The sequence below is a fragment of the Callospermophilus lateralis genome, unplaced genomic scaffold (assembly GCF_048772815.1).
Source record: "Callospermophilus lateralis isolate mCalLat2 unplaced genomic scaffold, mCalLat2.hap1 Scaffold_1064, whole genome shotgun sequence".
NCBI lineage: Eukaryota > Metazoa > Chordata > Mammalia > Rodentia > Sciuridae > Callospermophilus > Callospermophilus lateralis.
The window spans coordinates 381,376-408,154 of record NW_027510853.1 but is presented as its reverse complement, the minus strand read 5'-3'; the positions used below and the strand labels follow the sequence as shown (position 1 = coordinate 408,154).

Genomic DNA, 26,779 nt, shown 5'->3' with positions numbered 1-26,779 from the left:
TTCAGAGAAATATCTTCTCCTGTGACAGGTTCAGTGATTGGCATGCCATCTATGGGAGGCGGGTGGCCAGGACCATGCCTAATTCAGTAACTGACTGTCATGGAGAAGAGATCTCTTCCAAGAAGGGCAGCAAAGAATTTCAGCATGAGTCTGGCAAAGGCAGAGACAAAGGTTTATTTAGAAAGTAGATACACATTTAAGGGAGAATACCATCTGTCTCAAGAGTGAGAAGCCCCTCCTTGAGTTGGAGGTCCAACATATGTAGAAGGGCCATAGTCAGGGACAGGACTGAGGTGGAGACAGGGTGGAGCTGCACAATTGTAAGCTCAGTTTTCCCTGAGTTTATGTATTTCCCTCATTTTACAAGGACATGAGCCAAGAGCCTGTCAAGATTTTAACACAGTGACTCCCACTGCTTCCCTTCCTCAAGCTTGTCTCTTTTGTCTAAAGAAAACACAGAGACCAAGCTAGAATTTCATAGGACCAAGCAAATGGGGAAAGGGCCGAGAAAGGAGTGCAGGTTTGGGGTTTGGGGAGGGAATACTGAGAAGATAGCTCTGGCTGTCTCCCTATTCATTCGTACCTACTCCCTTTCTTGCAGTTTTGGAGAGAATACAGGTATGGGGGGAAGGCTGCAAAAGGGGTGGGGGGAGGCTTTCTTTTTGCCCCAGTGGTATCTGAAGAGCCAAAGTGGGCAGCAGGACAGAAGCTGACTCTCTTGCCTAGCTGACTCACAGTTTTTATTATTTGATTGCTTGTTTTCTTTTGGCTGACTATACCTACCCTCAATTTTGCCTAAACACACACACTGGCTCATTAATTTAGAGGCATATGCTGAATACCCACCAGTGACAAGAGTAAGATGTGACCCCGTGCTCATTGTTCACAGACCTAGAAAGGGAGATGGACACTTAAAGAGTTAGTAAAAAAGATGAAAAGTGTCAAAACAAGTAGGACTGTCTGTGAATGTATTAATCATACCTTTATATTCTGATTTTTGTTGTTATTGTTGTAGTTTTTAAATAAGGGACTGCTTCTTTGGGGTTATCCATTTCCTAAAGACAGTAAAAAACTGCCTAAGGCACACCTCTTATATGCATACCAACCACTGGGGGTGGGGGCTATACTTCTAACCTCTTCTTTTAGCAAGCTCTTAATGTTCCCTTTACCTAATTGCCCCAGGGCCAGGTACCAGATTGCAAGAGACATTCCTAAATGCTGCAGCCTATTGGAGTTAGCCAAACCAAACAATTCAAAACTTATGCTCCTTTACCCAGTCCTTCCCTTAAAAACCACAATAAAGGCTCTGACCTTGTTTTCTGACTGACCTGGTATTTCCCTGTGTGCTCCCCATTCACAGCCTGCAGTGCCTTCTGTTTGTAGGGATCAGTAGTATAAGTCCCTTCTTGCTTCATGACAGTACTTTCTTTGTCTATGTGACTTAACACACATTTCAAACAATCCTGGGATTGGGTATGATGGTGCATACCAGTAATCCCAGCAGTTCAGTAGGCTGAGACAGGAAGATAACAAGTTCAAAGCCACCTCAGCAATTTAGCAAGGCCCTGTCTCAAAATGAAAAATAAAAAAAAAGGCTGGGGATGTATGATATACTCAATGATTAAGTGCCCTTGGGCTCAATCCATGGTGTCCAAACAACCAAGGAAAAAAAAAAAAAGCAACCACCACCATTTCTGGTTACACTTAAAACAGTGAATACCTATATCTCCCCTACTATTTTGTTTAGTATAAACAAACATAACTAGATAAGAGTTTGTTCCCCACATGGGTTCTGTTTCATCATTCTCAGAGCAAAGTGTCTACTTATTTGTTTATGAACTACATTAGTATTCCTGGGATGCTAAAATAAAAAATAACAAATTTATTCCTCACAGTTCTGGGGACTGGAAAATGTAAGGTCATGGTACCAGCTTTCCTGATTCATAAATAACTTCCTGCTGTGTCCTCACTTACTGAAAGGGGCAGATAAGCCCCCTTGGCTTATTTTGAAGAACACTATCCCATTTTTAAAGATAGTAATCTCTGGCAATAGGCATGCACTGTATACAGGAATATAGGGCTCTGCCCTCATGACTTCATCATCTCCCATAGGTTCCACTTCCTGATGCCATCCCCTTGGAGGCTTAGAAATTCAACATATGAATTTGGGGGTTGGAAGTAGGAATACAAACATTCAGACCATAGCAAGAATTTTTGTTTAAGAAACTGGGTGGGGGCCTGGGGCTGAAGCTCAGTGGTAGAGCGCTTGCCTCACCCATGTGAGGCACTGGATTTGATCCTCAGCACCACATTAAAAAATAAATTCATAAACAAAAATATTGTCTCCATCAACAACTAAAAAAAAAAGAAAGAAAGAAAGAGGGGCTGTGGATGTGGCTCAAGTGGTAGCGTGCTCACCTGGCATGCTCGGTGCCCTGGGTTCGATCCTCAGCACCACATACAAATTAAAGATGTTGTGTCCGCTCAAAAGAAAAAACTATAAAATAAATATCAAAAAATTCTCTCTCTCTCTCTCTCTCTCTCTCTCTCTTTAAAAAAAGAAAGAAAGAAACTGGGTTGGATTTGGAGGCGGTTGCTGGGGAATTTTGATTAATTAGGAATATCCTATATGTAATGAATTCTTAGTAAGTTTCAAACAAAAACCAGGTAGTCTGACAACTTCTGAATATCAAAGAAAACTATCCATTTCTAGAACTTCAATTGCCAGGCTCCTCTGTGTTTGCAAAGTATCTTTATAGCTAATCTGTCATTACTCACATTACTGATAATAGTTGAGAGATGCTATAAGACTCACTTGGCTTGTAATACCTTGGCCAATAACCTGGGTTTCCTCCTACTCTATTTGGTATAAATTGCCTAGTTATAGCCTCTATCAAAGGGTAATTTAAGTTATCTGGCAGGGGAGAAATGTCTCTCTTTGATGATTTGCAGCTGTTGAAGATTTCTAGTAACTAGCTTGACATAGAAATGTGGGGATGTTTCTCAAGAAATATCAGCTTAGAGGGCTGGGGTTGTGGCTCAGTGGTAAAGTGCTCGCCTAGCATGCAGAAGGCACTGGGTTCCATCTTCAGCACCACATAAGTGTAAAATGAAGATATTGTGTCCACCTAAAACTAAGAAATAAACATTTTTTTTAAAAAAGAAATATCAGCTTAGGGTTTAATTCTGCTAATTCTGGGTATTCTTAGATGACCCCTAAAGCTCAAGTGTTGAAGAGTTGGTCCCCAATGCAGCAGTGTTCAAAGATGGGGGTCTTTGAGAACAGATTAAATCACAAGAACTCTGACTTCAACAATGCATTCATTCATTTATGGTTCAGAGTTTACTGGGTTTTGAGTGAGAGGCTTTGTTATAAAAGCAAATTCTCTTTGCTTCCTAGGCACAACGAGGTCAATAGCTTTGGTCTACCACATCTCCCTCAGTGATGTTCTGCCTCACTATAGGCCTAAAAGCAACAGAATCAGCTAATCATAGAATGAAACCTCTGAAACTATAACCCAAATATAAATATTTTCTCTTTTGTAGTTGTATATCTTAAGTATTTTGTCAGTGACACAAAGCTGATCAACAAACTGAATTCCAATCTTTTCCTTGGACATATTACCACAAATAGGTTTGGATAATTACTTTGGCAGACACTGAGACTGACTGGGGCAGGATAGGTGTTCAATAAAATTTATTGCATATTCAGTTGAATGAATGGAAGCTTTACTGCATCAGTTCCAGCTGTGATTTGCATAGAACAGGGACCAAATCTAGTTATACAAAGCAAATAGAGAAATTCCTGGAAGGGTATAAGGAGTTCATAGAATTAAGGCAGTTATCTGGATTGTGGCAGATTGCAGAATCAAGGCAGTTCCAGGGAGCTGGCACAAATCCACAGGTTCATGAATAATCTGTCCCTAGAATTGCCATTAGCCCCACCTCCAGCATCCCTTCTGATCCAGGATTCAAATTCCTGGGACTTCAATGGTCTAAATTACCTGTCTGAAATAATTAACCCAAAGGAGATAAAAGAAGGGTCTTCAACTCCCAAGATGGGAGGCTGCAATGGAAGACACATACTAAGAATTGTTCCAATAAAGCCTTCACACAATCAGAAAAATTTCAAAAAAGAATATGGTGGTAATAGAAGAGGGGAATTAGATATTGCACTGTGAAGAAAGACAAATGTCATTCACATTGATACTAAAAGAGAGATGGGCTGGGTGGGGGGGGCGGCGGTTACTGGTAAAGGAGGAAATATAAGGGTGTAGTTTCAGAAGAAGAAAAAAGTGACCATCACAGTCCTCATGTAGCTGGCCAGACAGCTACAAGAACCTGGACAATGGGGTACAGAAAATAAGTATTTCATGGAGTTCCCAGGCTAACATAGGAGCTGAACAAATATTTGTTCATTGAATTCACAAGAAAATGGAAACCTAAAACATGCTATTTAGATACAAGGAACTGAGTTTCGTTCTGTTAGCTCAGTGGGGAATGTGTCCCCATAGACAGTGACTCATCCTTAGAACCAGTTGAGACTTCCCATTTACTCTTAGGCCCTTATCAAAGATACTGGGTTATCTTTTGCCTTCTGTGTCAGAAGTATGGGGTCTCCATGAAGTTAGTCTTGGGCTTTCCCAGACTTCAGCTACACTGGAATGACTGCTTGCATGCTCCCAAGAGACATGCTTCTCTTTCTGGGTTTTCAGATAAAGAATCAGCCCTTAACCAGGTGAATGAGAAGTAATACTCTATTTATACATGTTGTGTCAAAATGCATTCTACTGTCATGTAGAATAGAACAATTAAAAAAAAAAAGAATCAGCCCTTAATTCCTGGAAATTATTTATCTCTTTTTCTATAAGAATCTCTTTTCTAGCCAATCGCAGTGGTGCACAGCCAGTAATCCCAGTGGCTCGGGAGTCTGAGACAGGAGGATCGTGAGTTCAAAGCCAGCCTCAGCAATGGCGAGGTGCTAAGCAACTCGTGAGACCCTGTGTCTAAAGAAAATACAAAAAAGGGCTGGGAATGTGACTCTGCGGTCAAGTGCCCTGAGTTCAATCCACAGACCCCCTCAAAAAAAGAATCTTCTCTGCTGCACGCTTCCCAGTCATCTGGCCCAGCTGACGGTGACCTGTGGACTCTCTGACAGAAGAGTCACCTGGCCCTCGAATGCACCATGTCTTGTTCCTCCAGCGTTGACACTATGAAGAAGGTGGTTCATCAGCTCTGGCTGGAGGCCGGACTCAACCACATGAAGGTTTCCCAGGCAGTTGCTGACTTGAAAAAATTTTGTCTGCAGAATGCTCACCATGATCCCCTACTGACTGGAGTATCTTCATGTACAAGTTCCTTCAGACCCCAGAAAGTCTATTCCTTTTTGTAGTCATCTTTCTGAGGTTTCCCAAACCCACTGCTCAAGAACCAGTGAATATTCAAGAGAGCTTAATTTGAAGCCTGTACAAAAAATTTCCCTGTAACACATGTACCAAAATACAATCTTCTACTTTTGTCAATCCTCAACATCTACCACTCTGAATTTTCATGAATTTCTATTTCACAATGGTAATTATTTTATATACACTGGCAGCAACATACAATAAAATATTTATTTATTTTTTAGTACCGGGGATTGAACCCAAGGGCATTCAACCACTGAGCCACATCCCCAGCCCTATTTTGTGTTTTATTTAGAGACAGGATCTCACTGAGTTGTTTAGTGCCTTGCTTTTGCTGAGGCTGGCTTTGAACTCTCGTTCTCCTGTCTCAGTCTCCCCGGCTGCTAGGATTACAGGCACGTGCCACTACACCTGGCTCAAAATACTTGGTATTAAAAGAAAAAAAAAAAACTTTCTTTTTCCTCTTGCAGAGAAGCCACATAACCCAGATATTGAATCCTGGTGTACTATAAATCTGAATTTCAATCTTAGGTCTTTCCCATATTTGCTGGTTGTCTCATCTTGTTGAATATGACCAGAGCCAGTTCATTACTCTGCGAAACACCTGTCCTACAGGAATTTTGAGTGAAAATATACTTAAAGTTCCAGACACATAAAATACTGGATTTCTCATGATACCCAGCCATTAGGTCGTGTCCAAAAGATAGACCTATTAAAAATAATGCTCAAGGGCTGGGGATGTACCTCAGTGATAAATTGGTTGCTTGCATGAGGCCCTGGGTTCAATTCCCAGCATTTAAAACAAAAGAAAATTTCAAGATACCACCTCCCCTCACTCCAAAAGAATATGTTAGACAGGTGTGGTGGCACCTGTGATCCAAGTGGCTTTGGAGGATGAGGCAGGAGAACTGTGGGTTCAAAGCCAGCCTTAGCAACTTAGTGAGGCCTTAAGAAACTCAGTGAGACTCTATCTCTAAATAAAATACAAAAACATGCTGGGGATGTTGCTCAGTGGCTAAGCACCCCTGGGTCCAATTCCCAGTACCAAAAAAAAAAAAAAAAAAAAAAAGAATATGTTAGCTGGAACATGAGACTGATCAAATTATGTGCATGCAAGGATATGGTATAATGAATCCCAGTATTATGTAAAATTTTACTAATAAAAATAAATAAATGGATTGCAATTTTTTACTTGGGGGAAAAAAAGCAATGTATTTTCTTATCAACAACCCCAGAGTAAATCTGTAAATCAGATGGCTGGCATCATAAGTGTATCTGGTGGGTACAAAAAATCATTTTCTAGAAACCCATTATTTTGTCAAAAAGCAACATTTCATTAGGTACTATCAGAGCTTGAATAAAATTTCCCAGTAACATCTCTCCATTCTGGTCCAACGGTGTCATTCAGTGATGGAGCAATTGCCTAGCTCATGTGAGGCTCTGGGTTTGATCCACAGCACAGGGATCTCCCAAATCCTTTAAAGAAACAAGTGGTTCGGTACACAAAGATGTTTGTTAGATAGAAGGAAGGTCACCACAGTGTAAAGGTAACGTGTAAAGCTTGAAATTACTACAGAGAATTAAATAAATTATAATATAAATTATAATAATTTGTTATAGATTTTTATGTAGCCGTCGTTTAGAGATTCTGCAGAAATATATTTACTCACAAGTGGCTTTCTGAGGTAGTAGCATGCAGTGAGAGTGGTCTGTCAGAGATTCCACCACGGGTATGGTCGGGCCAAAAGCACAGAAGGCAATGGTGCAGCCCATCACCCTCTTCTTCAGATGCTTGCAAAATAGGTGCCAATTTCAGGGGTGGTTCTATGAGCAAATGAATATAATGATAAGAGCTGTATCATTGGTTTTGATGAGTACATGAGCATTGTATCAGATGATGAGAACAGATTTATTTTAAAACAGTCAAGAAAACAACTGGGTTGGATCATACTAAAAGAAGATAATATTGGGCTGGGTACAGTGGCGCCTGGCTGTAATCCCTGCAGCTTGGGAGACTAAGACAGGAGGATCTCAGATTCAAAGCCAGCCTCAGTAAAATCAAGGTGCTAAGCAACTCAGTGAGACCCTGTCTCTAAAATAAAATACCAAATAGGTCTGGGGATATGGGCTCAGTGGTCAAGTGTCATGAGTTCAATCCCCAGTACCCCCCCACCCAGAAAAAGAGATAATATTATTCTGTCACAAAGTGCCTCCAACTAGAAATGATAACTGAAAGGCTGGGACTGTAGCTCAGTGGTAGAGCACCCGAATCACACATGTGAGGCACTGGGTTTGATCCTCAGTACCACATAAAAATAAATAAAGACATTGTGTCCAACTACAACTATATATATATATATATATATATATATATATATATATACATATATTTGGGGGAAACATTTTTTTCATATAGTTTTTGTTACCTTTTTGATATTATCAGATGACAATGCTGTGGGGTTGATTTTATTTTAAAAAGTTCTGGGCCAGGACAGTGGCACATGCCTAAATTCAGGAGGCTGAGACAAGACTATCACAAGTTGAAGGCTAGCCTTAGCAACTTAATAAAAAGTAAAAAGAAATGATCATTGCATCCTTTTTGCCTTGATATTAGCCTCTTCAAGGACCCCATTTTTTGGTACAGGGGATTGAAATAGGGGCTTTCACATGCTAGGCAAGTGCTCTACTAACGAGCACCATACCCAGCCAATCCCCCTTGATTTTAGACAGGGTCCACCTGAGTTGCCCAAGCTGGCATCAAATTTGCCATCTTCCTGCCTCAGCCTTTTGCGTAGTGGGGATGAGGAGACATGTCCTGCAATGACTGGCTGAGACTAGATTTTTCAAAAAACTTTTTCTCAAGCATATCTCTTAAGAAGATACAGGAACAAAACTGTGTCCAGAAAAACAATTTAAAATGTATATTGAAGGCATGTCTCCCACATGAGCTTTTGGAGGACACACAATATCAAACCATGATACACTGGGTAGAGGATTATCGGCTGGTGGGTTTTCCTTTCAACACTTCAAAATTTCACTCAACTCTCTTTCTCTAGCACATTTTAGGAGAAGTCCACTAAGATTCTTATCTTGGCTCCTGTATGAGTAAGATGATTTCTTTAAATACCATCTCTTTGGCTTTGATTTTCAGCAATTTGAAAGATGGTAGGTGTAGATTTTGGGTATTTGCCTTGTTTGATGTTCTCAGAACTCCCTGTATCTATTACTTCATAAAAGTTTTCTGTCATTATTACTCGAAGTCTTTCCTCAACTCTGTTCTATTTTGCTTCTCCTCCTCCTATTCCAACTGCACGTGTGTTTATCTTTTGTAATTGCCCCGTTGTTCTTAAATTTTCTGTTTCAATTTTTCTTTTCTCTTTGCAATTTTGCCTGAGAAATTTCTTCTGACCTATCTGCAAGTTCACTAATATTCTCCCCAGTCATGTCCAGGGTACTAGTGAGCCCATCAAAGGTGTTAAGCATTCATCTTAGTCATTTTATCTCCAGTCTTTCCTTTTTTTTCTTGTTTACCATTTCCATCATTAGCTTACATTATCTATCTTTTCTTGAATATTCTTGTTCAGCTCTAACCCTCTATAACCCTTAGGATCTCAATCATAGTTGTTTCAAATCCCTGTCTGATAATTCCCACAGCCTCATCATTTGAGGGTCTCATTCGAATGCTTGCTTTATGTCATTCTTCTTGCTTTTTAGTATGTATACCTTATAATTATTTTTGATTGAAAGCTAGACAGTGTACTGAATAATAGGAACTGAGGTAAATAGGCCATTTATTTGGTGAGATTTTGTGCTCATCTGTCTAGAAGTTCAGTCATGTTTAGTGTTTTCTGTTGCCAAAGAGGCCAGAAACTTTCAGATTCCTATAATGTGCTTATTTTCATTTCTTGCCAGAAAGAATTTGTGTCTTCAACTCTTTCATCTCTAATTCTCTAAAGTTGTGCGGAGGCTTTTTGGTATAGTGGCACAGTAGAGAGGAAGGAAGGATTCTGTGGTCTATGATTAGATCATGGTGTTGAGTGAGCCTGTATTGCTGGGGTGTGACTTTCACTGGTGTTTCCTACTTTTCCACCACCACTAGCACCTTGCAGGAGATAAGAGCCTGGAGTAGGAGAAACGCCTTCCCCCTTGAGGGACAAGGCTCTGGTGAAATCCTTGTACTTGGAGAGTAGGTTTCTGTTCTGGAGAATGGTGGCTCTTTTCACAATGGTTACCTCCATGTCCAGGATCACTATTCTCAAGGGACCTAAATGTGGTGTGCCCTCTGGGATTCACCAATCAGGGCTCCTTTCCATTATTGGCAGCACCCATCTCAGGCACTGATCCAATGCTCCAACTTCATTCCCTTTCTACTCAGCCCCCTGACTGCAACTCCTCCTGGAGTCACTTGCTTGGTGGTTGGTGGCAAGGACTCTGGAGCCAGGCCTCATAAGTCCAAATCACAGCTCTACAACTGTCCAGCAGGGAGACCTTGGGTAGCACTTAGCACCTGGTCACTCAATTTCCCTATCTGTAAAACAAGGAATTGTGGTTTAATTCATGTAAACCACATAGAACAGTGGTGTGCCACAAAGTGCCCTGTGTGCTGAAGACAGACCACGATATATGCTGATGTAGAAGGGGAAAAGGTACACTCATACACTGCTGGTGGGACTGCAAATTGGTGCAACCCAATCTGGAAAGCAGTATGGAGATTCCTTAGAAAACTTGGAATAGAACCACCATTTGACCCAGCTATCCCTCTCTTAGGTCTATACCTAAATGACTTAAAATCAGCATATTACAGGGACACAGTCACATCAATGTGTATAGCAGCTCAATTCACAATTGCTAAACTGTGGAAACAGCCTGGATGCCCGTCAATAGATGAATGGATAGAGAAACTGTGGTATATATACCTAATGGAATATTACTCAGCATTAAAAGAGAATAAAATTACGACATGTAATGAATGGAGTTAGAGAATATCATGCTAAATCAAGTAAGCCAATCCCAAAAATCCAAAGGCTGAATGTTCTCTCTGATAAGGAAAAATGGAGGAACTTTGATGGGGCAAAGGGGAGGCAGAGGTGAGGAGGGGGCATGGGGGTAGGAAAGATGGTGGAATGAGATGGACATCATTACCCTAGGTACATGTATGAATGCACATATGGTGTGAACGCTACATCAGGTACAACCATAGAAATGTAAATTTGTGCTGCAGTTGTGTACAATGAATTAAAATGCATGGTGCTGTCATATATATCTAATGAAAAATACAAAACAAAAAGAGAAACCCTAAGGCTAGCATGGTCTGCTCCAAAGCTCAATAGACCTGGTAGTTATGATTCTAGTACCACTGCTAACCTTTTTCCATGACCCAATGCATGTCATCCCTTTTTCTTGTGCTACAACAGAAATTGACATAAAACTTGGTGGTAGACTGTGACCCAAACATCACTTCATTCTCAGTAGAAACACAACTGACCAAGAGAAATCTGAAAAAAAATATTCAACATTACTAATCACTAGAGAAATGCAATTAAAATCATAATGGGATACCCTCTCGCACCTATTAGAATGGTTATTATCAAAAAGACAAAAGAACCAGTGGCACATGCCTTAATCTCAGGAACTCAGGAGGCTGAGGCAGGAGGATTATAAATTCAAGGTAAACCTCAGCAACTCAGTGAGACCTGATCTCAAAATAAAAAGTAAAAAGGTCTCCAGATGGCTATCAGGGTTAAAGTCCCCCTGGGTTCAACCCCCATCATAAATAAAAGAAAAAGAAAGACAAAAGATTTTAAGTACTGGTCAGGATGTGGAGAAACTAGAATTCTTGTACTATGTTTGGGGGAATGTAAATTAGTACAGTCATTATGGAAATTAGTATGGGAAGTTTCTTTAAAACTTAAAAATAGAGCTCAGTTGGGAGAGTGCTTGCCTTGCATGGACAAGGCCCTGGGTTCAATCCCCAGCACCAAAAAAAACAAAAACAAAAAACAAAAAACTACCCTATGGTCCAGCCAATCGGTGCATGAATGGATACAGAAAATGTGGTTTAGAAATATAAGGGGATACTCTTTAGTCTTTAAAAAAAATATAAGGAAATTCTGTCATTTATGACAAATGAATGAGGCCAAAGGACGTTTTATTGGGGGAAATAGCCACGCACAGGGCAACAATCACATGATCTCACCTACATGTGGAATCTATAAAAGTTGAACTCATAGAAACAGAGAGCAGAATGGTGACTTCCAGGGGCCCAGGAGTGGCTGGGCTGTGGAGGGGGAAGATGCTGGTCCCAGGAGAACAAATTACACTTAGATGAGAGGGATGAGTTTAAGGGATCTATTGTGCAATATAATGACTACAGTTAATAATAACATACAACAGAATGAGTACAGTTGATAATGTTATCTACACTAAAAATGACTCAAAGAGTAGATTTTAAGGGTCCTCACCACAAATAAGAATATAAAGTAATGTATATGTTAAAAAGCTTGACTCAGACGTTCTTCAATGTAACATTTTTCAAATTATGTTATATGCCATAAATATGTACAAATTATTATTATTATTATCATCATCATCAGGGATTGAACCTAGGATTGTTTAACCATTGAGTCACATCCCCAGCTCATTTTATTTTTGAGAGAGAATTACATCATAAATCCCACCATGGAAGTGAGTAAACTGGGAAGATATTTAATTGGTAGATTTCTACCTCCTTCCCCAAACTGGAGCTCTGTTACAACAAAAAGGAAGAAGTGGAGCTAGGATGAGCAATGAGCACTGTTGACTCCAATTAGCACTGGGCCTGAAAGGGGGATGACCATCACCAAACTTCTCCCCATGCCATCTTCACATAATTTATGGCCTCTGTATTAGCCTGCTTTCTGTTGCTCTAACAAAATACCCGAGAACAGATAATTTATAAGGAGGTAAGTTTTATTTAACTCAGTATCCAAGATTTGGCAGCTCCTGCAAGTGATCTCTGGTGACGGTGTTCACCAGATTGTGTGTCAGAAAACAGGGAGGGACCAATCTGGCTCTTTTGATAACAACTCCCTCTTACAGGAGCAAATGGGGGCCCATGAGAAGTCCATTACTCCCTTGAGAGGGCATCTTGCAGAGTGACTGAGTTACCTCCCACTAGGCCCACCTCTTTCAGGTTCTACCACCTCATCACTGAGGACCAACCCTCCAGCCTTTGAACCTTTGGGACAAACCACATCATATCATCACAAGCTCCAACAAAGCTACCATCATAAGAGCAGGATGTCCCAGTCTACAACATGTGCGTATGTGGGGGTTGGGGAAGGTAGATCTCACAAGTCACTGGAAGCAGCCAGAGCCCCCATTCCAGAACCTCTGTGATGTCACTTCTGTTGTCATGGCAGTCTGGGTGCCAACCCAGAAGAGTTCGTTGGTGGCTTCAGTCTGTGAGGCTTGGTGGTCTAGCCATGGCCTCTTCACAGAGTATCACGCCCCCAAATGAACCTCCGATCGAATCCTCATGGCTGAAACCAAGCCTGTTTCCAGCTTTTAATGCAATGCTTCTTATTACAATAAGTGGAATCTTCTTCGCCTTTCTGTGAGTCTCCCATTGAAGGTGTCAGTGTCTTAGACACAGAAGAGAAAATAGACAAGGACAGTACAGAGGCAGGGAGGGAAGTGGAGAGAGAGGGTCAGCAGGGGAAGGAGGATATAGACTTAGAGGGAACCCAATGTGAAAGCACAGAGGTCTGGAGTGCCTGACGCATTTAGGGAACTATGAGAGACTGGTAATGCTGGTGACATTTTGTGGAGTCTCCATGGTCTGTCTCTAACCTGGATATTTAGATCAGTCCTTAAGGCGAGTGAGTCCAACCTCAGGTGAACTAGGCCTTGTGGGGAGCTCTGGGTTTCCCCAGACTAGGACTGAGTCTGGCTGTGGTTTTAGGTGCCGGTGGTTGGCTCAGAATTGGCAGTGGGAATTTGCCGTGGTTTCGGGCCTATTCTTTATACTGTCCTTCTGCAGCCTCATTTTCCTCAACGGGTCAGACCCAGGCATTTTGCACAAAGGTAAGGCCTCAGACCCCTGGAGAAGGAGGTGGTATCCCAAGGGCTGATGCCTATAGGGGTGATTTCAAACATGCTAACCCCCCTCAACCCCACCCCCTGCCCCCGTGGCCTCAGGAGCCCTTCCCTCCATGTCATCATTACTTGGGCCCTGGCACTTCATTTCCCAAGCCACTGAAGTGCGAAAAAACAGAATCCTGGAGGTGTTCCAGCTGCTTTCGAAGGAAGGACTGGGCAGGCTGGCAAGAGAGGCCAGCAGGCCCTTCCAAACCACGCAGTTCACTCCTCCGCCTTCCCATTTTACACACGACTTCAAGCACTGATCACTATTCCAAAAGGGGAGAGCTCTGTATAGAGCTCCTGTGGCTGGACAGCCCTTTCTCTCTGACTGCCGCCCATCTGAGTGGTCAGCTTGCTCAACAGGGACCGGGATTCCCCTGCCCTCCTCCTCCCCACCCTTCTTGTAGCCCAATGATGCTATGGGGCGGCCCCAAGCAGTAGAGTGGTGGAAGGGCCTCCTGCCACTGCCCAAATCTCTTCCCCTGCCAGGCTCCTTAGATGAGGACCCCAACATTCAATACATAGCACGAGTGAACAACACGGCCTTTCGCCTGCAGTGGTGCTCGAAGTGTTCTTTCCATCGTCCACCCCGGACCCACCACTGTCCCTTCTGTAATATCTGTGTGGAGGTAAGTACTCCTCCTTCCTGTCCACTCACCAACCCATCCCAGGGCACCTGGCCAGGACCAGGAACCTCACATCATATGTGGTCCAGGGGTGGATATGAGATCATCTTCCCACACTGCTACAAGTGGCTCTCAGCCACTCTTGGTCACTTATATATGTTATTGCCTCCAGTTCTGCACTTGTCCTGAGACGCTGGCCTTGCTTGCACAGGTGCTGACATGCAAAGGGCACCATCTGTGCTGAGCCTGGTGGAGTCAAGGGGAGGAAAGGCAGTGACTGTCCCACTAGCTTGCTGATACTAGATACCCATAACTTTAGGCCGGCTGCTGCCCTGTTCTGGGTATTGTTGCCTGTCCACCTCTGGGTGTCCAATTGAGGGTTTCCTGGGTTCCGAGTGCTCTTCTCTCATGTGCACACCTTGCACAGGTTTCCAAGTACAGAAGGCTGGCTGGGCTAGAAATTCTTCTCATCCTTACCCAGTATCTGAAAAAATACAGCTTCACAGCTTTTCTGTATCCTGCTCAAAGTGACACCAGGCAGGTCTTGTCTCTAGAGACCTCACTCATGACAAATGACCTGATGAGCCATGGCGTCCTAACTGTGCTCTATCCATGGACGTGCTGGTTTCACCCTGGAGATGGGAGCTCACGTGCAGGGCCAAGAGCAGGAGGTCTAGGGGCTGGGTTGAGGGGGGGCCTCAAGATTTGGGGGTATTGGGCTAAGCCAAATAGACCCTCAAGGTCTGCCTTCTCTCCCCTAGGACTTTGACCACCATTGCCTGTGGGTAAACAATTGTGTAGGTCAAAGAAATTTCTGCGTATTCGTGCTGCTGCTGGTGTCCCTGTGCCTTTATCTGGTTGTTCTTCTGGCTACCAGTGTGCTTTTTTCTCATTCGTACAAGACACATGCCCTTGTCGCTGGACTCAGCCATGGCGTATCCACCCAGTCCCAAGGGCCCACACTGGGAAGAGAATGGGTTGTGGGGAGGGACGGACAGCCAAGGGGCAGGACAGCCAAGAGGTGGGGTTAACCGAGGGAGGGCTGATGTTGTGGGCAGGGCTAAAGGGAGAAGCTACTTGGGAGGACCTATGAAGGACAGATTGAAGGCGAGTGGGGTCAGGGAGATGGGCGTGGTAGGATGGACTATGGAGTTAAGAATCTAGGGAGGCCAAGAAGTGGGGTAATGAAGGTTGAAAAGGGTCAAGTGGGAGGCCAGCATGGTGGGGTGAGGTTTCTCTTGGGTGTGCTGGATTAATTGTCCAGTCCAGGGAGGAAAAAGTGGGTGGGCGGGGCCAGCCAGGGCGGGGCTAATGAGGGCTGTGGGTCGTTGGGCGGGGCCAGGAGAGAAGAGTTTGTCTGTTCTTCTTAGCTTGTGTATGCACAGCATCGCAGTAGCTGTACCCGTCTTGGTACTCCTGCTGCCTGTCATTCTGCTCCTGATGATACAGGCTGTGTCGGTGAGCAAGGTAAGCGAGTACTGCAATACCAGACGGTGCGGAGGCATCTTGCATCTTTGGGAATCCGGCACTTTCGGCTGATCTTCACTGCCCTTGGTCCTGATGGTGCCTCATGAGTCCTTCCAGACCCACCCCTTAAGATGCAGCTCAGATCTTTCCTCCCCCTGGAGCTCAGTGGTCATTCTTCCTCGTGGGTGCATTGCATGGAGAGCCTGTTATTTGAGGGATGGGTGCATCATGCGCTTGTGTTGATAAGAACCCTGTGATCAGAATAACACCAGCAGACACCTAGGGAAACGCTTGAGACGGGGGTCGGTCCTGAGTGGTGTAGCAGCCTGCAAGAAACTGAGTTTGGCGAGGCCAGCATTGTAGAGGAGGACGTGCCACTCTTCCTGTCCTAGGTGTGATTTTGCAAAGGTGGAAGACAGGAGGGTGTTGTCTGTGAGAGGCACACCTTTGCAAAAAGGCAGAGAAACCCGAATGTAGGATGTTAAGGAAATGAGGAAGGAACGATTCTAAATCAAACCCAAGGTGCCAGATAATTTATAAGGAGGAGTCAAGATTAAAAAGCCCCTAAAAGTTGAGCGTGAAATTTAGTTTTGATGAAGTGGAAACCTGGGAGCCATGGTGGGATTTAAAAAAAAAAAACAACAAAAACTCATTTATTGAGGAATAAATTAAAACTGCAAAATTCACCCTTTTTGTCTAGGATACGGGATTTTGACAACTGGATACTGTCCTGCATTCTCCAGCATGATCAAGTTTAGGCAGTTTCTTTACTCCAGAATATCCTTTCATTCACCTGTTGTTGTCAGTCTCTCTCCCTATGTCCTTCTGGTTTTTCTTTTTTTCCAGGATCACATGTAAATGGAGTCATTGCCTTCTTTTCTCTGGCTTTATTTATTTAGGACAATGTATTTGAGATTCATCCATGTTGTCGCTCATATCAGTATTTTATTTCTTTTATTGCTGTGTAGAAGCGTATGGATGCCCTATAGATTGTTTATACATTCATCAAACGAAGGATTCTTTACATTATGTTTAGTTTTTGCGAGTATTTTTGTTTGTTTTGTTTTGTTTGTTTCATACTAGAAATTGAACCGGGGGGGTGTTTAATCACTGAGGCACATTCCTAGCACCCCTCAAATTATGTTTAAAATATTTTTTTTTTAATTTTGAGACAGGGTCTCACTAAGTTGCTTAGCGCATCACTAAGTTGCTGAGGCTGACTTTGAACTTGCCATCCTCTTGCTTCAGGCTCCCAAGCCTCTGGGATTATAGGTGTGGGCCACTATGCCTAGCTAGTTTGGGGTAGTTATAAATAAAGCTGCCCCAAACATTGATGCACAGGCATGTGAACATAAGTTTTCATTTTTGTTGAATAAATTCTTAAGGGTGGCATTGCTGAGTCATAAGGTAAACACGTGTGGAACTTTGTAGGAAATTGCCAAATTTGTCTTCCAAAACAACTGTAAGGTTTCTAAATTCTACCAGCAATGTTGGGAATTCCAGTTGCTTCACATCCTCACCAACATTTCACACTTTTTTTTTTCAAATATATTTTAGGTATCAGTTGACCTTGTATTTATTTATATGCAGTGCTAAGAATCGAATTAGTGCCTCACACACACTAGGCAAGCATTGTACCACTGAGCCACAACCCCAGCCCCTCACACTGTCCTTTGTTATTTTGTTTTGTCTTTTAATCAAACCTGTCTTATTAAATGAGTCGGAGTATTTCATTAAGGTTCCAGGTTGTGTTTTCCTAATGAGTAATGGTGTTGAGCCTATTTTCATGTCTGTTTGACTTCAGTGGGTCTTTGGTAAAATGTTTACTCCTGGCAGGGCACAGTGGCACACACCTGTAATCCCAGCAGCTTGGGAGGCTGAGACAGGAGGATTCCGAGTTCAAAGCCAGCCTCAGCAAAGCGAGGAACTAAGCAACTCTGTGAGACCCTGTCTCTAATAAAATACAAAAAAAAAATGGACTGGGGATGTGGCTCAGTGGTTGAGTGTCCCTATATTCAATCCGTGGTACCCACTCCCCCCAAAAGCGTTTACTCCAATCTTTTGCCCATTTGAAAAAACGGTTGTTTTCTTATTGAGTTTTAAGAGTTTTCTACATCAGATTCAGATCTAGGTTTTGCACATCTCTTCTTGCAATCTGTGACTTGTCATTCCATTTTCTTCATAGCATCTTCCCAAGAGCAGGAGTCCTTAGTGTTGTTTTTCTAGGACTAGGGGTTGAATCCGCGGTGCTCAACCACTGAGTTCTCCCTCAGCATTTTGTGGCTGTTGTACATTCTACATAGAAAATTGTCATCTGTGAAGAACAGTTTCATTACCTTCTTTCCAATCTGTGTATCTTTATTGCTTTTTCTTTTTAGTGTTGAATAGGAATGATAGGGGTGGGCATCTCTGCCCTGGGATTCCTTTAGTATGGCAATCTCTTGACTAAAGGCTCTTTCAGTAAGACTGGTGGGCAGCATCAGTGGGGGAGGGGATGCTGCAGACCCCGAGACAGTGAACAGACAGAGGAGCCTACCTGCTCATCACCTCCCATCCTTTTAGTCCCCAGCCCACCACTGCCATATCTGGTCCTCCTCCCACCTGAGACTCTGTGCTTGGCCTTTATTCATCAGCCCTGTGGTCTGCCTTTACTTTGAGCTTGACCTTTACTGCTTTGTGTACTGAAGGCCTTCAGCCCAGATTTTCCTGGGCCATGTGATTTTTGACAAGGAAACATGATGGGGCCTCCCCACTGCCCCTGTCCTCCCAGATAGTGAAATTCAGTTAAGGCGTAATTTTAGAAAAAAAAAAAATGAGAGGTGGGGAAATGAAGTGGGAGTGGTGTGGTGACATTGTCTTTGGAGCAATTGAGCAGCACAAGGAAGAGTTTAAAAGGTATCTGAAAGGGGCTGGGGTTGTAGCTCAGTGGCAGAGAACTTGCCTAGCATGTGTGAGGCACTGAGTTTGATCCTCAGCACCCCATATAAATTAAAAAAAAATAATAAGGTCTATCAACAACTAAAAAAAATTTTTTTAAAAAGGGGGGTGTGTGGAAGGATGAGGTAAGAGGACAGGTGTGGCCAATGGAGACAGAACAAGGATCTTGCACAGGGAGGCACAGGATGATGAGGAGCCCTGAGAAGGCAGGAGAAAGGAGTGCAGTGTCAGCACTGTCTGCGGAGAGCTGCTCACAAGTGGGTCAAGGGAGGTCACTCTTCCGAGGAGCATAGGAAGGCAGGAGGCCCTGGGTCACTCTTGGGCTCCCCTTCCCCTAGAATCTTGCTCCAGGCCTGGGCTGAGCCCTGGCTAAGCTGACTGACTTAGGAGGAGTCACTGGGAGATGGCCTTGCCCAGTCCTGCTGATTCTGAGCTCCTCTTCCCATCCCCATCTCCCTCCAGGGCAAATCACTCCGGAACAACAACCCCTTTGACCAGGGCTGTGCCAACAACTGGTATTTGACCATTTGTATGCCAGTGGGACCCAAGTGAGTTGGTAAACTGAAGGCTCAAGTGGTGGATCTCTGGGGCTGGTGGGAGTGGGGTGAGATAAAGCTGGGTTTTCTTCTTTGGTCCCTGACCCCAGCTCCCAGGCCCTGTCACCCATTTTCCTTTCCTTTGGGGTTTTCTCCTGGGCACTCTGGGAGCCTCTGGGAACGTCCCTATTCATTGCCCTTCTAGGTTCTTGCCCTAAGAAATGGAGTAGAGGGGAAATGCAGCCTGGATGAGACTCCTGGCTGGGAACCCTGGGCTCTGTGCTTTCCAAGCTGAGGGTGAGGGTGGTCAGGGGGACCAGGCCAAGGTGGGTAGTGACTCCCTGCATTTGGTCTATCACGCCCCAGGTACATGTCTGCAGCTACTTGGATGCAGCAGGCGGAAGGCACGGAGTGGGACCCTGAGCAAGGGGACCCAGTGCACACACGGTTCTCGCCACAATATTCCCGTCAACACCGTCCCACAGAGCTCCCTGGGCCCACATCTCCAACACATGGGCAGGGCCCCCCAGGGAGTGGCGAGGCTGCAGCTTTACAGGAGGTGAGGAATAGTGGGTGTGCATTGGGAGAAGGATGTCTGTGGGTCACACATGTGTTGGGGGAGGCTCCTGAGGTTGGGCTGGCCCTGAAGCTGAAGCACATGGAGCTTAAGGAACGGAAATATGAACCTGAGTGTGCGGGTTCCAGGTTTCAGAGTACTCCCAGGTGTTGCTGAATAGACAAAGAGAAAAGACTGCACCACTAATTTGCTAGTTGGCCTTGGCCAGTCCCTTACCTTTCTAGGCCTCAGTTTCCTCAGTTATTAATGAGGACTGAGACTAGTAATTTATGTTTTAAAGGAGATTCTTTTTTGGGGGGGAGGGGGACAGGGAATTGAACTCAGGGCACTCGACCCCTGAGCCACATCCCCAGCCCTATTTTGTATTTTATTTAGAGACAGGATCTCACTAAGTTACTTAGTGCCTCACTTTTGCTGAGGCTGGCTTTGAACTTGTGATCCTCCTGCCTCAGCCTCCCAGGCCACTAGAATTATAGTCATGTGCCACTGTGCCTGGCTCTTTATTTATTTTTTTTTTATGGAAATTTGTACTTGAAATCCCATGTGAAATATATGAAGTGGAGCATTAGGAGTGCAGTAGGGTAGATAACCCATGGTGCCCACCAAGGGCCCTTGCATTACTTGGGGTAAAAGCCCTCTCCTTTGTCCTGTCTCCTGGGGCCCAGAGCCATGACTGTGAACTGCAGGGTAGAATCTAGAAAGAACACCCATGTATTGACTTATGTGTTTAGATTTCCATCAGCCCGATGCCGCAGCAAAAAGCCCACAGAGAAGACTTGGCCTCCCATCCACGAGCCTCTCACTCACCCATTCAAACTGCTGGATACCAGGACATCTGAACTTCATCTTTTGAGCCTCCATGTGGAGGCCTCTCGTAGCTGAGCCCTCAATCACTCCCCTATTGGGAGTGCTAAGACTTCCATTCCTGTTGTACATTTGTAAATAGTTTTTACTTCTTCCTATGGCTGCTCTGTCTGTTTGTTCTAGGTTTAGAGAAGCGGTGTTTCCTGGGGATGTAGGGAGGCTCTGAGGGGTTGGAACAAAGCCCTCTTGGAAGGGAAAGATCCTTGCTCTCTGAGAACCCAAGCTAGGGAACCAACATTGTCTAGCTCATTGACCTTGAGCAAGACACTTGTCATTTCTATCATCCTTAAAATGTGGCATCAGTAATAATCACAGTGACTGACCTGGCTGGCTTCCTGGCAAGAGCTGGAGATGGGAGGAGAGAAAACCCCCAGCTAGCACTAGGGATGGAGCAAGCCCTGTCCTGCAGCATCCCTGTCTGACTACAGGGGGTGCCAGCTGCCCAGGAATTTGAAAACCAAGTCTGGCCCAGCCCTCTAGTGGGAGGTGAGCCAGCCTGAGTCAGTCTGGAGCCCCCTCCTGGGCGCCTCCTCCCCAGATGTGGGAGGGTGGGGGCATTCATCCTGCATCTCTCCTGCAACTGTGTCCCACCCTGGTCCCTTCCTCCTGGGGTGCATCAGGTGCTGGTTCTGGTCCTGTCCCTGGGGTAGACTCAGGAATTTTGAGTCTGCAGGCCCCAGAGTGTTGGGCAGGGGGCACATCAAACCGTGTGTCTGTTAGTCTCCAGAGTGTGATCTTGGGACTGGGAATAATATCACCTTCGTAGTAGGTTGTTGGAGGAGGAGGTGAGGTGTTTCATCTAGTGCACAGCAGGCAAGCAATGGATGCAGCTGGAATGATTTATGGTTATTTTCTCCACTAGTTGGGCGACCCAACCATGTCAGAATTTCCAGAGTACTATTAGTGGTTGTGGGGCTCTCTGAATTTGTATCAAGGACCCCATATCATCTTGCCACATGAAGCATCAGGACAGACAAACTATACTGCTTCTTTCCATACTTGTATCTGGTTGAAACCATCTTGTGTGATAAAGGTGGAGGCAAAAGGATGTCACCCAAGGGGTCAGATGCATGTCCCTAGGGTGTGTGTGTGTGTTTGTGTGTGTGTGTGTGTGTGTGTGAGAGAGAGAGAGAGAGAGAGAGAGAGAGAGAGAGAGAGAGAGAGAGAGAGAGAGAATGCACATGTTTGGTATGAGCTCATCCTCCGGGGTGTGTTCGCAGAGCCCCTTATCCTTTCTGACCAACTTTAGAAGGTGGGTGACCTATGATGCAGGATGTGTCTCCAAGTCTCCAGACCACAAAGTCCCACGACAAGACTGCTCTTCCCTCTTCCTTTCCTCCTCAACCTCTCCTGGGAAGCCCAGGCCCAGCCCCACCCGCCTGCCCTGGCTTGAACTCCAACACTTCTCATCACCTTTCCCTGTCCCAATATCTATCTCCCTGGGCTCAAGTCCTTTTGGGGCTTAAGGCTTTTCTCAAATCTTATTCCTGCTCACTTCCTCTGTCTGGGAAGCCCAAGTTCATGGGCACATGGCAGAGAAAGAGGGGAGGAGTCCCTGTGCCCAGGTTTTAGTGCCTGTGAATCTGTGTGTGCAGTAGGGATGGCTCAACCCTGCTGACCAACAGGGGGAAAGGCCGAGTGGGGAAGCCAGAGGCTCCCAAGCTCATTCCCAAAGGACAGCCCTCCCAATAAACTGGATCTGAGTGAGGGAGGAGAGAGGTGGTCCAGGAGCCTGGGCCAAGGCCTGGATGTGCATCATGGAACTGCCTGGGTGGGGGAGTGCTGGAGGGAGTCCAGCTCCAAGCGGGGCCCAGAAGGCCAGGCCCCAGTCTCTGAGGAGTTCATGCTGCCTCCTCCAGCCCCGCTGGCTGTCCCCCTGCCATCCTGCCATTCCCCCTGCCATCCTGCCTGGTTCAGGTCTGCACTCATTGGCTCCCTGCCTTCAGGTATACAGGGCCTCACTCAGTCTCAGGCAAGGGCCTTTTAAGTCCTAAGCTAGATGTGACACATCTCCTTGACAATCTGGTCCTCAGTTTCCCCACTAGAAAAGGATGTAATTTCCCTCAGATTCTCAAAAGAGGACATGGCCTTTCCAAAGGCAAAGACTTCCTGCTCTGGGATGAAGATTTTAGGTGTGTCCGCCCCCTGCCCCCAGCCTAGGATTCCTAGGATTTCCTTAAGAAAGACCCTTGGATCAGGCTCATTGCTTCTTGAGCATTAAGTGGGACATAGAACATTCCTTCCTTTGACGTCCTCCACCATACCCTCTACCCTAAGCCTTGGGCCAGTCTTGTGCCTCCTTGCCAAGTTGAGAGGACCCAACTGGGCTGCACCGCCTTCCCTTTTTGCCCACTTCTCATTTCTGCTGAATGTGCCCTTGATTCTCAGACTTGCCCCACCCAATCCTTGGCCCATGGATAAGGCAAGGGGTGCTATAGGGGACCAGTTATGGGGCCCACTGTCCACCTACCCAGGAAACTCTGCCATCCCTGGGCCAGAGCCAAGAAATGGCCCCCACGCCTGCAGGGCTACCAGGTGCCCACAAGCTCCTAGAACCGTAATGCCAGATTCGTGGGACCCCAATAGACCTCCAGGAGCCGAATCTGATGCAATTACACAAGAGTCTTTATTGCAGGCTCGCACCTGGACTCTCACCCGTTTACAATACAGAGGTCCTGAGTAGTGAGTCCCAACCCTTAGTTAGTGAGAATTTATAGGTTTTGGGGGGATACACTATGCATCACAACATCACACAGAAAATCATTTTATACCGCGGGAAAATCAAACAACAATTCTTAACATTGATGAGCACATTCACTGGCCGGAACACGTTGGGTAAGGGTAGTGGGTGAATTCAAATGATGGATATATTTGAACTGATTGGTTTAGGCCCGGAAGGGTTGCAAGAGTCTCTATGCCAAACTGCAGGGTTGCCTAATCATGTTATACATCACGGAAACTACTGGGAGGTCACCTGACATTTCAGATATTTTTCCTGTCTCCTGCTGATTGGTGGTTGCTAGGGGGTTGCTATGGGTCCTCACCTAGCTTAACTGAGTCAGGGTCACCTAGCACCACAGATCCCTTTTGTTAAACAACTCAGCAGGGTGGGTATGTGCCTAAGAACCTTCTGTGGGTTTTTCCAAGGACAAGAGTCATGCCCCCTCCCTCTGGACAGGCCTTGAGGTAGAAGCTGATTTCTCAAAAATGGAGTCACATCAGTTTCTCAGAACCTGGGATGGAGAGCCTAGCATCTCCAGACCTTTCCTCATGGGCCTCTTGGGAAGTCAGGGCATATAGGATGAGACTCAACCTAGTCACCCAGCTCTGCCGCCAACTAATGTGCCACAGGAGAATCTGTCTTCCCTTTGCTAAAACTTGGAGTCCTCAAGGTAATCATAGATATCACACTGAGGGTCACAGACTCTTAAGTCTTTAGGGAGGGTAGGGACTCCGGGATACCTCGTCCAGCTCTGTGCCACCCCCAGTTTTGCAGATGGGGCTCTTAGGTCCTGCAGAGGGAAGAGTTTGCCCAAGATAACCTGGTGGCATCAGCCTGATGGCTTTCTCTGGTTCCCAGGGGACCACTCTCATTCCTGCTTCCAGGGCCATTCCAGCAGGGGAAGGGCTTGGACAGTGACCACAGGGCCCCACTCTCTAGGCAAACTTAGAGCTGGCAGTGAAGTTCAGCACAGGGCTGTCTACTGAAAAGGCGGCCAGTTTGAACCCCTCTCCAACCCTGCACTGTGCCCATAGTGCTCCTGCTGCCTCTGGCTCAGCCCTGTCCTGCTCTGCCTTAGGGCCCCACCCAAGAAGGCCTGCAAGTGGCTGAGGGTGAGGCAAGGCTAGGACCCCTGGGGCAGAGGAGCTGGTTGTCTGAGGAAGTGGGGGTGTCCTGCCCCTTTTACACACTTTAGAATTCCTTTGTTCTCATGCCTTCACTTCCTCACAACCTGCTTACTTGACCTAAAAGATGGAGTGATCCAAGGGCCAGAAGGAAGTGGATCAGGGGTCCTGGCAAGAAGGGAGCAGCCTAGGAGGCATTCATTAACAGCCCCTACAACTCCCTGCAGGGAGGAATAATCCCTGGAGGCTGGTAACCTTGGCAACAGGTGGAAAAGGGGAAGTGCTCTAGAGGTATTAACATTTTATTACTTTTCCTTTCAAACCAGCCTCCATCTTTCTGATCTGACCCATTATTTATTACTTGCACTGTCCTTTTGTCCCCACCAACAACACTTTCTGAATATGTGTCCTATGAAGACAATGAAATTTGATTCCACGTGTACAGACCACTGATTACTTCAATTTTCCTTACTTCCAATCACCTCTCCCCGTACCTTCGACCTCCCTGCTTCGTTATCATAAATATCCCTAAACCTTATGGGGGAGAGATCTGAGACTTGATCTGTCTTCTGGCTTGGCTGCCTCCTAAATAAACCTTTTCTCGTTTGCAAAACTGGTCATTTTGAGATAGTAATTTGGGAAGACAGAGAGACATACTAAGTGTCAAAAGCAGCGCCATAAACCGCTAAATGTGAAAGGCTCCCTCCAACACTTGCAACTTTGAGGGCAATGTGCAAAGGAGGGTGTAAAATTGTGTAGCTCTACCCTGCCTCCACCTCTAGACCAGACCCTAGCTATCCTCCCTCTGCAAATACTAACACCCCATACCAACAGGTTGCTGTCTGTCTCTCTGGAGATAGCCTGCTTTTCCCCAAAGGGGTCTCTCTCTTAAGATAAGCCCCCATTCTTCCTTGAATATGTATCGACTTCACAAATAAAACTCTGTCTCTGCCTTTGACTGGTGCATGGTAAAATTCTTTTCTGTCATGTCTGCAAGAACGCTGCTGGCCCTGAGTCAAGTTCTCCCTTTCTCTGGAAACTTCTCAGACCATTCTTCAGAGAAATATCTTCTCCTGTGACAGGTTCAGTGATTGGCATGCCATCTATGGGAGGCGGGTGGCCAGGACCATGCCTAATTCAGTAACTGACTGTCATGGAGAAGAGATCTCTTCCAAGAAGGGCAGCAAAGAATTTCAGCATGAGTCTGGCAAAGGCAGAGACAAAGGTTTATTTAGAAAGTAGATACACATTTAAGGGAGAATGCCATCTGTCTCAAGAGTGAGAAGCCCCTCCTTGAGTTGGAGGTCCAACATATGTAGAAGGGCCATAGTCAGGGACAGGACTGAGGTGGAGACAGGGTGGAGCTGCACAATTGTAAGCTCAGTTTTCCCTGAGTTTATGTATTTCCCTCATTTTACAAGGACATGAGCCAAGAGCCTGTCAAGATTTTAACACAGTGACTCCCACTGCTTGCCTGTCCTCAAGCTTGTCTCTTTTGTCTAAAGAAAACACAGAGACCAAGCTAGAATTTCATAGGACCAAGCAAATGGGGAAAGGGCCGAGAAAGGAGTGCAGGTTTGGGGTTTGGGGAGGGAATACTGAGAAGATAGCTCTGGCTGTCTCCCTATTCATTCGTACCTACTCCCTTTCTTGCAGTTTTGGAGAGAATACAGGTATGGGGGGAAGGCTGCAAAAGGGGTGGGGGGAGGCTTTCTTTTTGCCCCAGTGGTATCTGAAGAGCCAAAGTGGGCAGCAGGACAGAAGCTGACTCTCTTGCCTAGCTGACTCACAGTTTTTATTATTTGATTGCTTGTTTTCTTTTGGCTGACTATACCTACCCTCACTTTTGCCTAAACACACACACTGGCTCATTAATTTAGAGGCATATGCTGAATACCCACCAGTGACAAGAGAAAGATGTGACCCCGTGCTCATTGTTCACAGACCTAGAAAGGGAGATGGACACTTAAAGAGTTAGTAAAAAAGATGAAAAGTGCCAAAACAAGTAGGACTGTCTGTGAATGTATTAATCATACCTTTATATTCTGCTTTTTGTTGTTATTGTTGTAGTTTTTAAATAAGGGACTGCTTCTTTGGGGTTATCCATTTCCTAAAGACAGTAAAAAACTGCCTAAGGCACACCTCTTATATGCATACCAACCACTGGGGGTGGGGGCTATACTTCTAACCTCTTCTTTTAGCAAGCTCTTAATGTTCCCTTTACCTAATTGCCCCAGGGCCAGGTACCAGATTGCAAGAGACATTCCTAAATGCTGCAGCCTATTGGAGTTAGCCAAACCAAACAATTCAAAACTTGTGCTCCTTTACCCAGTCCTTCCCTTAAAAACCACAATAAAGGCTCTGACCTTGTTTTCTGACTGACCTGGTATTTCCCTGTGT

The 26,779-nt window shown here is 45.2% G+C and overlaps 1 protein-coding gene across 1 annotated transcript in view; it reads left to right on the top strand.

Annotated features, from left to right (window-relative positions):
• Positions 1-19,108, top strand: part of LOC143386490 (palmitoyltransferase ZDHHC19-like) — a 31,678-nt gene extending 12,570 nt beyond the window's left edge. Inside the window, exons 6-7 of the mRNA XM_077107998.1 lie at positions 4,261-4,276; positions 19,019-19,108. Of these exons, the coding sequence (XP_076964113.1) occupies positions 4,261-4,276; positions 19,019-19,108 (106 nt within the window). The remainder of the gene's footprint in view (positions 1-4,260; positions 4,277-19,018) is intronic.
• The last annotated feature ends 7,671 nt before the right edge of the window (positions 19,109-26,779 follow it).